Below are 17110 nucleotides of genomic sequence, written 5' to 3'. Positions count from 1 at the left end.
AACACACACGTGCACACGTGCACACATGCACACACACACACACACACTAAATTTAGGATAACAGACCATTTTCTGAAGAGACTGTTTACTTCCCATCTAAATTGAAATTTTGGTTGGGGAGGCCAGAGTGAGATTTTCAATTAAATGGTACACTAATCAACCATTTACTTGACTTCTGTGGTCCGCCAAGACTCATTTTCTTTTTTTGTTTTTTTCAAGACTCATCTTCTACACCCATCATTCTCAGTTCATCATTTAAGTCCCAACTCAAGCCATATCTCCCATGATACCTCTGACATCCACCACCCCAATCTACCATGGTGTTTATCATATGCACCATACAATCAAGCACTAAATTATATCCTGTCTATATTGTTTCCTTGTTACGTGTTAAGTATGACCCAGAGTCCATAGTTTGATGCCCAGTATAATTACTAATAATATTAGCTCACTTGTATTCAGGGTTTACTATGTACAAGGCACTGTGCTGAGTCCTTTATGTGAATAATTTCACTTAATCCTCATGAGGTAGAAACTACTATTAACACTACTTTACAAATTAGGAAACAGAGGCACCGAGAAGTTAAATAAATTGCTCAAGATCATACAGAAAGTAAACGATAGAGCCAGGGTGTAAACCTAGGTGGTCTGCTTCATTCCAAAAAAGATTGGAGGCAGTAATGGAGATTTCTCAATTGATATATTGATTAAAATGTTATGCTCAGAAAATACATTAACAACCTATGCAAGTATAATTTCTTTCTTTCTTTCTTTCTGTATTTATTTGTTTTTGGCTGCGTTGGGTCTTTGTTGCTGCACGCGGGCTTTCTCTAGTTGCGGTGAGCAGGGGCTACTCTTTGTTGCGGAGCACGGGCTCTAGGCACGCGGGCTTCAGTAGTTGTGGCTCGCGGGCTCTAGAGCACAGGCTCAGTAGTTGTGGCGCACGGGCTTGGTTGCTCCGTGGCATGTGGGATCTTCCTGCACCGGGGCTCAAACCCGTGTCCCCTGCATTGGCAAGCGGATTCTTAACCACTGTACCACCAGGGAAGTCCCAAGTATAATTTCTGACTCAGGGTTGAGCTAAAATAAGTTTCCTGCTTAATAAAGTACAGCTTCATAAAAATAATTGAATAATTATCAAGCATTTTCTGTGGCCTCAAGGTCACCTCAAGGGAGCCAAAAATGTTTAAGGAATGGATCAATTAAATATTAATGAAATAATGGATTATCAGTTTTCAATATCTGTGGTATATATAGATACAAAAGGTATAGAAGATGTTGCTGAATGTGTATTGACCTATGAACATTCCTTTAAAACTGTGTATCTATGTGGGAATCAAAAATCAAAGACCCTGATGTGAGTTTAGTGTATTTTTATGATTGTCTCTTTAGGGAGTAGCAGGGGGAGGCTTCTAGAGATATTCAATTACCATTTTTTCCTTTGGTAGGATTAAGATGATACTGATGACAAATAAATGTTTAGTTCTACTTTGAGATGGAAAGATGGATTAAATAACCTCTGAAAGCCTCATGACTAAGATTTTGGACAATAAATCCATTTTTATACTGTTTAAGTAACATCCCTAAGAATATATTAAATGCCCTTCATTTGGTGGTCTCAGCTTTCCAGCTATCCAGAATGGCTGGATTCATTTCCAGCCATCCAGAATGATTGTATATGCCTAATGATTAATATTTGCATACTTGTTTGTGCATGTATGTGTGTGAGTTTTAACTAAATCAGAAAGTGCCAATTGAACCTTTTGGGGGAAAAAAAAGTGGTCCTAATTTTTTAAATGTTAATTCTTAAGATATCTTCCCAGTCAAAAAAAAAAAAAAAATCACTTTCAAGCAGTTGCTTCAAGTAGCTGCTTCCTGATTACTCCATATCATTGCTGATACTTAAAGAATGGCAAGATTTTTTTTTTTTTTTGCATTCTAATCAGCTTTGAATACTCATTAGTATTACTGCTACTTCCTGAAGCTTTGACTTTAGTTACACTCTGATTCAATGCATTGTGACTCTTAGTAACTAATTGGGCTCATTGAATATGTGGGTGACATAGGTCTAAGAACTACCTAAGAGCTCCTTGAATAATAAAAACAGAACTAAGAACAAATAACCCTTGGATTTTTTTCTTAACATGCAAAAAAATTGAAAACTGTCTTTTACATTGTATATTTAAGAACTAATTACTACAGAAATCACAGATCTATCAAATGTCTTGACCTCATGTATCCCTTTAGTCAACAAGCACATACCATGGACACAACCTTGTGCTTGGAAGAGGAGACTTAACCTTATGGTGACCACATTTTCATGTGTTCATCATGTGTCCTGATTTAAGGTTTGAAAAATATAATCACCATACATTACATGCACATATGAATTGACATGAGAAAAAAAGTTTAGACATTATATTAACTGAATCAGAATAGCTAAAACAAAGAATAGTGAGAGCAAGCTAGAACTATCAGATGTTAAAATAATATTTTAAAACTATGATAATTAAAACAAAATGGTACTGATGTAAGCATAGACAGATCAGTACAACCGAATAAAAGCTCAGGAACACACCCCGGTACAAATATTTAGGATATTATAAAACCAGCATCAAAAATCAGTGGGGAAAAGAAACATTATGAAATAGGTGGTGCTGAGACAACTATTAAGGAAAAAAAAAAACTTAGATTTTCAATTCATACCATATTCCAAAACAATAAAATAAATAAAAACACTCCAGCTGATTAATGAGTTGAAGGCAAAAGAAAACTCAAACACAATTAGAAGAAAATATAGGTGGTAGATCTCAAGATTGGAAGGGACTTCTTAAACATAAAAGCTAGGAAAGAAACCACAATAGGAAAAAAATTATAAGTTGGACTTCATAAAAGTTTCCAACTTCTTTGTATTCTTTGGCTAAGTTTATAGACCATCCGACATCTATTTGGAGATACCAAAATCTGCATTGTCTGATATGGTAGCCACTAGCCACATATGACTATTTAAATACAATTTAAATAACATTAAAAATTCCATTTCTCAGTTGCACTAGCCACATCTCAAGTGCTCAACAGTCACATGAGGCTAGTGACTACTGTGTTGGTGCACATCTAGAGCATTCCTGTCAATGGAGAAAGTTCTATTGGATAGCGCTGATCCAAATGTTTGACTCAAAGATTTATTTACCTTTCAGCCAAACATTTCAGATTGGGCACCCAATTTTCCATTCATTCATTACTACTTTGTGCCGAGTATTGTGCTTGACACTGAGGAGAAAATGTCAAACAAGTTTCTGCCTTCATGGAGCTTATGGTTTAGGTATTAAACAAGAAACCACACAAATAACTATATATTTACAATTGTTTAGAGTGCTATAAAGTTTTTAGAGTGCTATAAACATGTATAGCAGGACCTAACCAAGTCTATGTGGCAAGGGAGGCCTCACATGAGTCAGGGGAAGAATGTTCCAGGCCAGGGAAACAGCATGTACAAATGCCCTGAGGTGGAAATATACTAGACTCTTCTAGAAAGTGAAAGGTAAGTCATTGTGGCTGGAATACAATGAGTCAGGGAGAGATTGGTGGGAGATGAGAATATAAAGGTAGGCACTGGCCAGATTATACAGAACATTGTAAATTTTTAAAGATCTTCAGCTATCAAAGATTACATTTTAGGCCCTCAAGTCATAGAGGAAGGAAGGTGACTTCTGATACTGTGGAACGATTGTCACGGAGGTTAAAAAGATGTACAATAAGAGTGTTTAATCGAAACAGTCTTTTTCCCCCTGATCTTTTAAGTATTTGTCACATGTTTGTCCAAGCTTCTCTTATATAAACTCTTCCGGTGGTCTATATTCATATTCATTGGTAAAATCAATAAGTTAATTGCCTAAAAGAGAATGATCTTCCAGGAATCATTCTTCATAACAAGTCACCATTCATTAAGAACAATAGCTATTTGCAAGCCTGTTTTATGATGCAGTGTTTCTAGATCTAGAAATCAGCACCATGGGTGAATTATGAACACATATAAGCTCATGGATCAATAAGCCTCATGTTTTGAATGTCACCAGCATGCTGCAGGGTTTAATAAATAGGAAAATGAAATAGAAGGAGCAATGAATTGGTAACATTTGCTCTGTTTAAGGGCCCCTCTCCGCATTTACTTTTAAGATTTGGCTGGGAAAAAAGACCTGGCAACAGAAAGCATATTCCTAATTATTCTCTTCTGACCATACCCCCCTCATTTCCAAGGAACCCATTTATTAGAAGATCATCACTTAGTTATGAGAGCCTAAACTGCCAAGTGATTCCAGATATGAGTGGAAGTTGGAACATCTAAACTCTATAACTCAGTTAACCCCTCTGTAACTGGATCTGTCACATTATTTATCGACTAAAACTAGTAACACTTGACATCTTCCTACTTTGTAGTGGTGAAAATGAATGAAAATGTTTGAAATACAGTAATATAAAGTGTGTGATAAAGATGTGGTATCAATGAAGAATCTATTTGTAACTTAACATATTTTGATGCATTAATTGAACATTTATTAATCTCTAGGTGTATTTATAAATGTCCTAAAAATAGGACTTTTAGGATATCCATTTATTCATTCAATAAATATTTATTGAAAGCTTACTTGGGGTCAGGCACTATTCTAGTCATTGAGGAAATAGCAATGAATAAAAAAGACTAAATCCGTGTTCCATGGATCTTATATTCTAGTTTTGAGAGGCAGACAATAAACTAAAAAATTTTTTAAATAGTCTGATAGAAGATGGTAAGTGTTATGGAGAAATTTTTTTTTAAGCAGGTTAAAAAAGGATAGGGAGTGTGCGACAGAGGTGTCATTTTAAATAATGTGGTCAGAGAAAGCCTTACTGAGAAGGTGGCATTTGAGTAAAGACTTAAAGGAGGTGAGGGGTGAGCCATATTGACATTGGAGAAAAGAAGATTCCAGGCATAGGGACAGTGGGGAAGGGGGTTGTGGGATACGGTAATGGGAGGTAAGGTCAGAGAGGTAAGAGAGAGATGGTAAAGAACCAGACTGTGAGGAAGTAGGTCTTTGTCAGGACACAGGCTTTTATTCTGAGCAATTTGGGAAGCCATTGATGGCAGGTGGGAAGGACGTGAACATTAGTGGCATATAAACAATTTACTTTCCTGATGCAGAAAAAGTAAATGTATAGGTTATAGCAATAACAATGATTTGGGCAGTTCCAGTACTAAGTGCACTTGAACTTCTCCCACTTTCTTTTTACCAATACAGCAAAATACTAGGGTGAAAGTCAGACTGAATAAATGAAAAAAGATGAATTAGAGACTATTTCCAAAGGAAATACAGTCATATTACCTTCAATGCATATAATGGCAACAACTAAGCTACCAGGAGTGCCTAGTAGAGGGCCTGCTTTAGTAAAAATTTATGAATGATTTGTAATGAGTCCATTGTTTGTAGGTTTCTAAAATGCCCGAGAAGATTTTGTTCAACTGAATCACTGGAATGATCAGCCCTTCAATTTCTTTTTCACTATTAATTTGCTTGGTAGATGCTCTATTCTATCGATGCTGAAAAGGTTAAGCTTCAGTCCAGCCCCTGTCCAAATGATAACAAATTCTGAATTTGTGAAATTCAATGAATAAAGATTTAATGTAGCATTAGTGTCTGTTTAGAGCCACATAGATTCCTACCTATCTGACAACCTAACCAAGCAGAGTTCACAAAATGAACACATTCTAACGAACTGAATATGCTACAGAAAAGTTAACTGCCCTCTGGCCAGTGATAAGGCAACTTAAATAGAAGTGAGTCTGAACATTTTAAGCTGCCACTGCAGACCATTGGCATCTACCCCTAGGACTCTATCCCTAGACTCCTTGTAGTCTGTACAGTCTGTAATTTGGTTAATGGCAAGAGCTAACATTTATCGAGAGTGCTAGCTACTAAACACTAAGCACTATGCTGATATGATTATGATAGCATGTGATCCTTACAACAATTCTACTCATCCCATCTAGTAGATGAGGAAACTGAGAATCCAGGAGTTGCACTGATTTGTCCAGGATCGTGTACATTGTAAGTGGCAAAGTCAAGATTAGAATCAAAGTCGTCTGATTCTTTCACCTTAACCACTTCATGTGTTCTAAATACTACATTGATCAGGCACTTGGAGGTCTTACAGCCTAGGTCAGTAGTACTAGTCATACAGCTTGGATGGTGATGTCAGACGTGTGATTTGTAGTCAGAGCACTGGGTGTTAATATGACTCCCATATTTCTTCCAACCACATTCAGCTTCCCTTCCTTTATTTGTAAAATGGAGATGAGAATGTCTACCTAACAGGGTTGTCACAAGGATTTAGTTAAAATACTACATGCGGAAGTACCTAGTGCCATACCTGACAAATATTAACTAATCTATACGTGTTGCTAAATCCTTTTGGATAGCCTGCCATGGAACTAGCCGTCCGTTTTTATCAAGGTGATAATATGGGTGCTGTCCCTAAGAGGATATATATTTGTAAATTCATTTTAAGGATTAGGAAAATGTGGGTTTTCCCTATATCATTCATATTCCCTTGTCCAATCCTGCTTTCAACCAAGGGCATACATCTAGTAGGTAAAAGTTTAATAGTGAATGACTTGATCATGTACAGAAGAAACCAGTGTCCTTGACCTTCATCAACCCCAACTGAGCCAGCTGGCATAGTCCCTAACTGGCTGGCAAAGCTAGGATCAGTGAATGCCCTGTTTAGTCCTTCAAGACAATTTAACCTCCCTTTTATTTTGCTAGCTTTTATTTTTATTCCTTTAAAGGGAACAGGCCCTAAAAGTAAAATAAGCTAACATTTGATATGTCCATATCTGACACCTTGAGCCTGGCTGTCAAGGGTGCCACAGCTTCCAATTCAGGGCGATAAAAGAACCATTAACAGCCAAAAAAAAAAAGAAAGAAAAAGAAAAAAAGAAACCCACACAAGCAGTGTGATATCATTTGCACTTCTTTGTAACAGTCTAGACATACTGTATGGAGTGTTATCCAATGTGATAATTGGTAAGTAGATCTTTGCCCATGTACTGGGCTTACCTATGAATTATAATTCAGGGGTTGCATACCATTATTGGTCTGCTTGCCTGCAGCCTTTCTAGATTCAACAGAAGTCTTGCTGTTCTCAGAAAACAGAGGTCTTAGAGGGTCAGCCCTGTATAATAGGCAATTAGTGAATATGAAACATTAACTTGGAATTTATAGCACATAACTAGATGAGAATGTGAGTCCCAATTTTGAATTGGCTCTGTGTTTAGTTTTAGAATCGGGTTTTGAAGATGGTTTGGGCATTACTATTTATTTAAAATCTATTTCTTTTCAAAAATAAGTTAGAATTGTGTGGTTGACAGGTCGAAACCTGTGAATGCCCAATCTGATTATTACTACGGCATTTGCTGCCAATTGAAAGATAAAGGTGACTGCCCATCTGAAAAGCAGTTTTTCATTGTTTAGTATATTATGCATCAATTCCAGACATCAGAAAACTGTTTTAATCAGATTGATATTTTTGCCAGCTTTCCAGCGCATCCAGATGTTTAATTGGCAGAGTAAAGAGATAATGTGCTAATAGGAGGCTGAGAACAATGTATTGGAGAGAGAGGTGATAGTGGCATCTAAAATCTGTAGAAAATCTGTTAATATAATTTGCTGAATGAGGGGAGAAAGGGGAGCAGAAGGGAACTTCTTAGTGAAACTAATCCACACAAAAGTTATTCATCAGTGAAAAAGAAATACGTATACAGAGAAGTAAAAATCAGGGGCAAAAATACACTGAACAAACAGGGTAGGCCAGAAAGCAGCAAACTGCATTTTAAATCAAAGTAGTGTCTATGGTACAGGGAATTTGAAAGGACCTCATGTGGGGATGAATATTTCCAGGGTGCCCTAGGGCTACTGTTCCAAACGCCTGCTCTCTTGGTGTTCCTGACTTTCATTGCCCCCAGCTGTGGTACTCCCCCCTCCAGCTCAACAGGGGCAGCCATGTAAAGGAGAGAGAGCGAGCAAAAGAGCTGCATGAAACCGGTGCCAGTAACTTTCATCATCAGCCTTAAGGAGCAGGTGATCCATCTGAACCTCCCGATTCCACTGCAAGCCAAGAAGATGAGCATCTTTATATTTACCCTTGTTAAACATCTGAATTAGAGCTACTGGTCTGCTTTAAGGACCATGGAAGGGCTTTAATTTTTTTTTTTTTTTTTTTTTTTTTGCTTATTGGGTGTGGAATGAAGTGTCCATATGCTCAAATAATCACTCCAACCCCTTCTCTTTGCACGTAATTCTTATAACACTTATTGCAGGTTTAACTAGTGTAAGAGTCAGCTGTTTTATGCACCTATTCCTCCTACTAAGTTCTGAGCTCCTAAAAACAGGGAAAGGGTTCTTTTTACCTCTTTCCTTCCCCAAGCACCTAACACAGTGTTGTGCACCTACAGTCAGCCCTTCGTATCCTCAGGTTCTGCATCCTTGGATCCAACCAACCACGGATGAAAAATATTTGGAAAAAAAAGAATTCCAGAAAGTTCCTAAAAGCAAAATTTTAATTTAGCGCATGCCTCATAACTATTTACATAGCATTTACATTGTATTTACAACTATGTACATGGTATTTACGTTGTATTAGGTACTATAAGTAATCTAGAGATGATTTAAAGTATACGGGAGGATATGCATAGGTTATGTGCAAATACTGTGCCATTTTATATAAGGGACTTGAGCATCTTCGGATTTGGGTATCCGCGGGGGTCCTGGGACCAATCACCCTCGGATACCGAGGGACAACTATATCAGGTTCTCAACAGTCTCCCCTCCTCCTGTAACCCCTGTGTCCCACATCATTCCTCTACCAAAGAATGAAGCTTTTATGTGATTTATTTGTTGGAACAACCATGGATTCAGGAGTCTGGAGTAAATGGTGAAGGGCTAGGAAATGAAAGAGAGCCATTCATCACTATATACTGGAAATTTCTTAGTATTTGCTTCAAATAACTGCAGTTAGGAAGAAGTAAGCTCTAGTCACTTCTACAGATTCCTAAAAAAGTGGTTCTGAAAATTTAGTATGCCTCAGAATCACTCAGATTAAATATGGCATAATCCTGGGCTCTGAAGAAATTCTGCTTCAATAGGCGGGACTCAAGAATATACAAATTTAATAAACTCCCCAGGTAATTGACTACACATTTGAAAATCACTGCCCTGCTTTAGACACTTTGTCACCATCAGAATACCAGCTTCTATTGTGGGAATTAGGAATAGACAAGTATATTGGGAGAATTTTTTAAAAATACAAATTCAGGTTGGCAAGCATTTGTTAATTATGTGTTCATAAATGTACATGATGTGAGAAATTCAAAAAAATTATAAGAAATAGTTGCAATCCCGGAGGAATGGTCTTGCTGAGGAAGAAAGAAAGAATACTCTCTTCAAATGCTCCATTCGTGCATGTTATTAACTATGTTGTTTCTCTTGACACTAAATTTCAAAAATTTCTTTTCAGATGGTTTGACTGACTGTGTGGACCCCGATTGTTGTCAACAAACCAACTGTTATGTAAGTCCTCTCTGCCAAGGCTCACCAGATCCTCTTGACCTCATTCAGCAAAGCCAACCGCTCTTCTCTCAGCACACTTCAAGACTCTTCTATGATCGAATCAAATTCCTCATTGGCAAGGACAGTACTCATGTCATTCCTACAGAGATCTCATTTGACAGCAGGTATATATGTATTTATTTTATTCCTTAATGAACAGTGGTCATGTTTTTCCTTAATCGTGAAAGGAAGATACACACACACAAACACACACACACAACACATGATGTGTATTATTTGTAGTAAAGTATAAATGGGGCTTTTAATGACAAAAACAGAAGTATAATTTACAAATTTATTGTTCAGCTTCTGGATTGATCCCTTGAAAAATTCTTGAATTTCAAAAGCCAAATTTTAAGTTTTATTCCATGGTGTAAAATGTTTCCATATGAAAGAGTTGGGTGAGTCTGATGTCCCAATGTGAAATGCAAGACTTGTGAAAATCTGTCTTCTAGGGAAGCTCAAATGCGTGAATTGTCACTAAAGACCTGAGGCCAAAGTCCAACCCATTAGATGAAGAAATTTTAAAACACTAACTTACTTATTTGAAGTGTAATAACATGAATTTGCTCATTGTTCTTCTCAGCTTCATCTTCAGCAATGATATATTTTAGTCATTAGCACTAGATATAAGTAAGTCACTGAAGTCAACATTTCTGATCTCTTAAAAATGTTCATGCCTTGTTCATGCCACAATTCAACATGTTTAAATATTGTTATTAAACTATAAGGATGTTTATCTCTCAGAATAGAAAGTCCAGCAGTTGGGGGGTTTGGGGGTTGGCTGACCTAAGGGTTCAGTAACATCATCTAGGCCCCAGGTCCTTTCCATTTCTCTATTCTACCATCTTCAGCATAAGCTTCATTCTTAGGTTGGTAGGAAGATGTCTGTGGCAGCTGCAGGTTCACTTCAGACACAACAAGGACCAAAGGAAAAAAGAGAAAAATATTCCCCCAAGCATGGAATATAAACTCTTCCCTTCACTCTGTTTCTCATATTTCACTAGCTTCTAGACTATTACAAACAGAAATTAAAAAAAAAAAAAAAACTTGGGAAATATTTGTCCAGGAGCTCCTGTTTACATCCCACCCACTCAGTTGCATCCTGGTGGGTGTTATCAGGCCCCAAGAAAAACTCGGTCAAGAGCTTATATTGATATGAGTGATAATCTAAGAAAACTACAACTCAATCTTGACCTATACACACTAGGAAAGGGAAAAAAATGATGTGCGTGGAAATTTAAAACACTCAGCATCCTTCTCACAGATTGTACACTAGAACTGTTATTGAAACTTAAAACTTTCTCATTATGTTTATTACGTACAGTTCTAACCTTTTAAATCTTTGACAGAACCCCAAACCAACTGCCAATGCATCACAAGAAATGCCTTTTCTGCCAGGGGATCTAGTCAAAGTTTGCCTTCTCCCAAGAGACTCAGTCATCCCCATTTTGAAGTATTTCCCCCAGCTCGATAACAACTCTGGGGTAATTTCAAATGGCTGTAGTCAAAGTAATTCTTGAGATAGTGAAGCCTTACTTATTGCACACCAGAGGAACAAAGGAAACAAAAAGCATTCTTCATGCTTAAGGAAAAGTCAGTCCAGAAGAAAAAAAAGAGGTAAATGAAATAACCACCGCCATGACATGGAGATATGTATTAAATGACTCACTGAACTCAAGTAAAGGGAGAAAGTCAGGACCTGAGAGGGACAGGAACCAAGTCATTGTGATCCAGAGGAGGGCGTTTGAGCAATAAACTTAGAAAAGTGAAGAGAAACTCCAGCCCCTGCGGTTCAGCTTCATGCTTCAGCAGCGTTGCCAGCCACTCACAGAGTGAACAAGCCTATTACTTGTGGTACTTAATGCCCTTCTCCTCCTCCTGGTTTGATTGAGTTTTCCTCATTCTTTTGTAAAAGGCTCCAAGTTATCATTTGGCTCTGTAAGTCACATTTGAATTCAGAACAACGGTCTCCTTCATCCAGTGGTCTCTGCTCTGACACACATGTCTAATCTGTCAGAAAAGGTGCAGGCCTTTTCCAAGGGAAACAGTTGAGGACAAGCAATCTAACTACATTTCCTTTAAAAAATCAATGCATACAGTATTATTTGGGTTATCTCTGGATAAAATAAATCCAACTCTGATCACGTAGAGTATAAGTAATAATAGGTACAAGCTCTTACATCTCCATAGTACTTTTTAGTTTGTGCAGCTCTCAAACATACATTATTTCATCTTATCCTCACAGTATCCCTGTGAAGTAGGTATTGTCTTGGTGCATTTTATATATGAGGAAATTGAGCTTCAGAGAGATTAAATAACTTGCCCAACATCACACAGCCAGCAAGTTTGTATTGTAGCAACTCTTGTAATCTTTCTGTTATACCACTGCTGCCCCATTTCAACTTGTCCTTAAATGAGCCTAGTGACTCAGATCTCATTTATACTGGATGAATGACATCTGGGTTAACACAAGAAACTTAGAAACCAAGTGATATTGTAAAATCCAGCTCATTTTAACACATTTCAGTGACATTATTTACAAACTCCGAGTCAATGGGAATGAGCTTCTTGGTAGAAGAACCCTTTTGAACAACTGGTAAAACAGGCCTTTTGCTACGTGTAAATTGTTATTAAGCACTTCTTATGTGTCAGGTCTCTTACTAAGCTTTTACATGTGTTATCTCATTTAATCCTTACAAAAACCCGATATGGTAGGCACCATTATGATCCCCACTTTTCAGGTGAGAAAACAAGAACTGAGATTTCAAGTGAGTCACTTGCCCAAGGTCACAACCAGTGAGTGTCAGAGCCAGGATTTGAAACCAAGCAGATTCATACTGAGAGCCTGACCTCTAAACCACTATGCTGAGCCACTTTGGCTACTTAGAAAGCTCTGCTGAAGACTTATGACCCTTATCCATCTCTGACTGTGGGGTTGCTCTCCTCAGACAGATCTAGAACACTTAGGTACTATAATCAGGGGAACCATTCTCCTCTTTGGCTTTTGCCACATAATTGAGCGATAGCTGAGTAGGTGGATGAAGAAGGCATTGCCAAGGGGCTCATTTGCCTACTGGCAAAATGTGACCTGCACGGAGGACTTGCTGCTGAGTGTTGCCACCATCAGAGGCCTTTGAGCTAAAGATGGTGGCATATAGGTGACTAACTGTTGCAAGGACAGATAAAGGTTAAATAACTGTGCATCCTTGTGCATCCAAGTGAGGCTAGCCTTTCTTGTTCTGAGTTTGCTGCACTGGCATGTGAGAGCACATGGAATGTAGACCTCCTGTGCCTCTGATGGTGTAATGTCACTGGGAACATGCCACTTGCCCACAGTAGAGACTCCAGCAAGCCCAAGTCAGTTACCATTTTTTCCTTAAATACATTTTACCCTGTAGCCTGAGTTTCTTGTTTTCAGTCGACTCCAAACATGACTACAAAGTAAACCACATATTCTACGTGCCCTGTATGACTTATTACTTTTTAATAATGTAAATAGGTGAACAGAAGCATTATTGATCTTCAGTGTCTAAGCATTTAATCACTATTAATAATGTAAAAGGTTTTTATAAATATGTAAAAACAAGAGTACATTAAACTAAACGACAGCAGTAATTTGCAAAGCCAGACATTTCACTCATCATCACTAATGGAGAAGTGCATTTAAAAAACAAAATCCTACCGGGGTTAGTGCAACTGCTGACAGCAAGGTCTGGCCAAACTCATTTGTCTGTTTTGTAGCCACGAGAGGCTGATCCCCACATCAATCCATGTCAAGTGTCTACATCAGGCATTGCTTAATATCAGCCCACAGATGTATTTTGTTTGGCCCAACATTTAGAAACTAAGAGATCTAACATAAAAATTGGAATGTCTTCCTTCTCTAGAAAATTGACAAAGTTTGACATCTCTGGTAGAGGCCATCCAGAGCTGAGGGCCAGTTACCCCTCTGGAATGACTATGACATGCCTCTCTAGCTCACCATTTACTGTTTCCCCTGCACCTGACTCACTTCCCTCACTTTTAAGGTCCTGCCTGGCCCTGCTGGCCTGTGAGTTCATAACCTCTGGACTACACAGCTTCTATAGCTTTTCATGGAAAGGCCACAAGTGTTCGTTTTTTTCTTTCTGATCTGTTTCCCTGAGAGTCTTTAAAAATCCAGTCTTAACTCTTTACTTAATTTTTGAACCTTTGCTGTGTTGGTTTAAAAAGAGAAGAAAAGTGACCAAACATAAACTAAAAACCACATTAATGGAAGGATATTTCCACCCTTAGTTCACTGGGGGACCTGTGGACACCTCATGAATAAGTTGGTGTGCATTCTGCCTCACATCTTAGAGTGATAAACCCCAGGTCCCACCATAGTAGAAGCAAAATGTCCACTTTCTATGAGAAAGATGTGTATGTTGAGAGGCATTTGACGATTGTTGGTCACGTAGAGTAAGTTTTAAGAACAATTTAAAGATCTAAAACTTTGCAGCAATGCTGCTGGGTGTGGTTGTGGCCGCCTCTTGTGCCTGCTCCTGGTGGGATCCCTAGCCTTAGTTGAAAAGTTCTAGAGTTGAGACCAAACTTAATCCAGCACTAAGCACATGACAGCACTGTTAACACGCTACAAAATGAAGAGGTTGAGCAGGATGATAGGTTTCTTCTAGTCATAACTTTCTGTGAAGTTGCTGTATTTCAATTTCTTGCTCCACACTGGGATGTGCAATATTTAAGTTCTGAACTGTCCTCATTGCTAAAATCTAAGTTCTTTGAGGACAAGGATCAAGTCTGATTTGTTCTCTCCCTGTTTTGATTATCTATCACTGTGTAGCACACTACACCAAAACATAATGGATTAAAACAATTTATTATGATTACATTTCATGATTCTATGGGTTAGAAAAAAGAAAAGAAATTCTTTTCTTTTTTCCCGGGCAGGGAAAAAAGAAAGAAATTCAGACAGGGTATGGCCAGGATGACTTGTCTTTTCTCCATGATATTTGGGCTCTCAGCTGGGATAACTCAAATAGCTGGGGGCTGGAACAGCTGGACAGCAGCCAGGAATCCCTCTTTCTACCTACAGCCTCTCTACTTGGGTTTCCTATGGGCATGGCAGCCAGTCTCGACTTTGTCAGAGCTCTAATATGGTGGCTCAGGGCTCCAAGAGGGAGCGTTCCGAGAGACAGGAAACAACAAGATGCCAGTCTCTTAAGGCCTGGGTCCAGAAATTGTCCCAGTGTCCCTTGTGTTATATACTGTTTATCAAAGTAGTCACAGAGCTTGTCCAGATTCAAAGGGAGGGTCATAAATCCTACCTCTAGCGGAGAGAAGTATCAAAGAATTTGTGGCCATCCTTAATCTACCATACCACTGTATCCCCAGATCCGAACACAGCATCTGGCAGAAAATTGGTAAGAAAATGAGTGAATGAGTGAGTGGCTTAGTTGTAGTGATATTGAAGTGCTCTTCTCATATTTGCTAATGAAAAACTCTTTCTGGTTGCCTAGAACACACTGATATTAGGACCTCAAATAAGTCAATTCCCAAATGTAGAAGCAGCCTAAAGGTAAGATTACTGTTCTCCAAATAGCACAGGAACAAATTCATAAAAGATGAAGTGATTATATAACAGTAGCAAAGTAATTACTCTTTTTCTTTAACTTATGAGACATTCCACCACTGCCAGAGCCTGTCCATAATTGACATCATTTATAACTTTGTGTAAGCATCAATAATCCTCTCTGCCTTCAGTGGGCTAGATAATCAAAATTTGAAACCAAGAAAAAATTAGAAAATAAGGAGTAATATCAGGAAGTCAGTAGGAATACTGCTGTGAACTGGTTCACTTTGGTGTTCCAGCTCATGAGAAAACCAAAGACAAGCACCCCAAAACAAATTGAGGTACCACAAATGCCTTGAGCATGGCATTCTTGGCAAACTCCTTACCTACCCAAGTCCTTCCCTTCCTTTACTATACCCCATTCAATAATGAAATCTTGACTCATGCACCTGATTATTCATGATACCTGGCAACAGCCATGATTACTATCATAACTTGTTTAATAAAATATGCCTTTCTGCACTTAATTGATCTGGGAACGTATACCATTTGAAATCCTGTGAATGGCAAAATGAGTTATTAAATCAAGAATGAGGTTAAGGCGAAGGTTGCAGGAAGATGATCATTGCTGTTGATCTCGGATTTGATGAAGACTTAAGAATAACCATACTTGACAGATACAAATTATTGTTTTTTAAAATGTACATTTTATTGAAATATTAGTATTTCCAGAGTAACTGAGAACTTTAAATTTCTCTACAAGAGATACCAAAGTCCTCTGCTGTCTCTAATGTAATCTAATATCCTCCTATCAACTCATTTTTATAAAGTGATGAGGATATGTATTCACTCATTTATTCAACAGATATTTCTTGAGTCACCCACTCTGTGCCAGGAACTGTGCAGGTGGAGGTAAACAAACGAAACAGAGTCCCCTTATTCACAGAACTCCCTTTACATTCTAGTGGTGGAAGCAGTCAAAACATCAAGTAGATACATAAAGAATTAAATGAATTACAAATTGCAATAAATTCTGTGGATAATGGAACATCAGGGAGCTTGGGGTTCATCAACTCAGGGTCCCAAATTCGACTGCTTTGATGAAGCAGTCAGGTAACTGTAATGGATGTAAGACAAGGTATTCTAGCAAATGAGACAAAGTCATTAAACAATTACAGAAGTGAGACTGACCTGGAAGTTTTCAGCAGAAACTCAGGGATGGGACTAATTGACTCAGGGGAGCTTGAGGAGCTGCTAAAATTGATACTCACAGGAGACTCTTGGATGACTTGCAAGAAAAAATACAAAGCTTATTTGGACGGTGAGCAGCTTAACTATTTGCAGGAAGTTTCATCCTTTGACATCTGGGCCTATAAATAATTTTAGTATAATTTGAAATGTTTGTGTTAAACAGATGAATTCAAGGGGAAAAAACAATCATCCAAAAAAATTCCCATTTACCACACTGAAAAAAATTCCCATTTAACCACACTTTGGCGTCATTTGTAGTGATAGAACCTACAGTTTCTTTCAAGATAATCCACATTGGGGAAGATTAATCATTTCACTCTTGAGATTGATGAACATGGCAGTGTTTACTTGGTTCGTGTAATGGCACTGTCCTAGGCTCTGGCCTGCAGCAGAAAAATTGCCTTCCCCATACAGTCTAGTGAGGAAAACTGACAATAATGAAAAAGGTAAATGTCAGGTAGGTATAAGTACTGTCAAATGAGATAAAGAAAATTTAGGGACAGAGAGTGACCATTTTAGACAGAGTGGTCCGGGAAATCCTCTCTGGGCAGATGACACTAGAGCAGAGAGCTCATAGCATTCATCTATATGTTAGATGATCTTGGCAAGAATGTTTCCTGCCACCTGGACCCTTCTGCAGCAGCTTATCACACAATCCAGAGCCTGG

The 17110-nt window shown here is 38.2% G+C and overlaps 1 protein-coding gene across 3 annotated transcripts in view; it reads left to right on the top strand.

The window, feature by feature from the left end:
- Positions 1-17110, top strand: part of TENM1 (teneurin transmembrane protein 1) — a 563665-nt gene that overhangs the window by 388644 nt on the left and 157911 nt on the right. For all 3 annotated transcript variants that reach the window (XM_061179128.1, XM_061179127.1, XM_061179126.1), the window contains exon 15: positions 9550-9766. In XM_061179128.1, the coding sequence (XP_061035111.1) occupies positions 9550-9766 (217 nt within the window). The remainder of the gene's footprint in view (positions 1-9549; positions 9767-17110) is intronic.

This window comes from Eubalaena glacialis, chromosome X, assembly GCF_028564815.1.
Source record: "Eubalaena glacialis isolate mEubGla1 chromosome X, mEubGla1.1.hap2.+ XY, whole genome shotgun sequence".
NCBI lineage: Eukaryota > Metazoa > Chordata > Mammalia > Artiodactyla > Balaenidae > Eubalaena > Eubalaena glacialis.
Note: the sequence above shows the minus strand (reverse complement) of the source record. Positions and strands in the feature narration are given on the sequence as shown.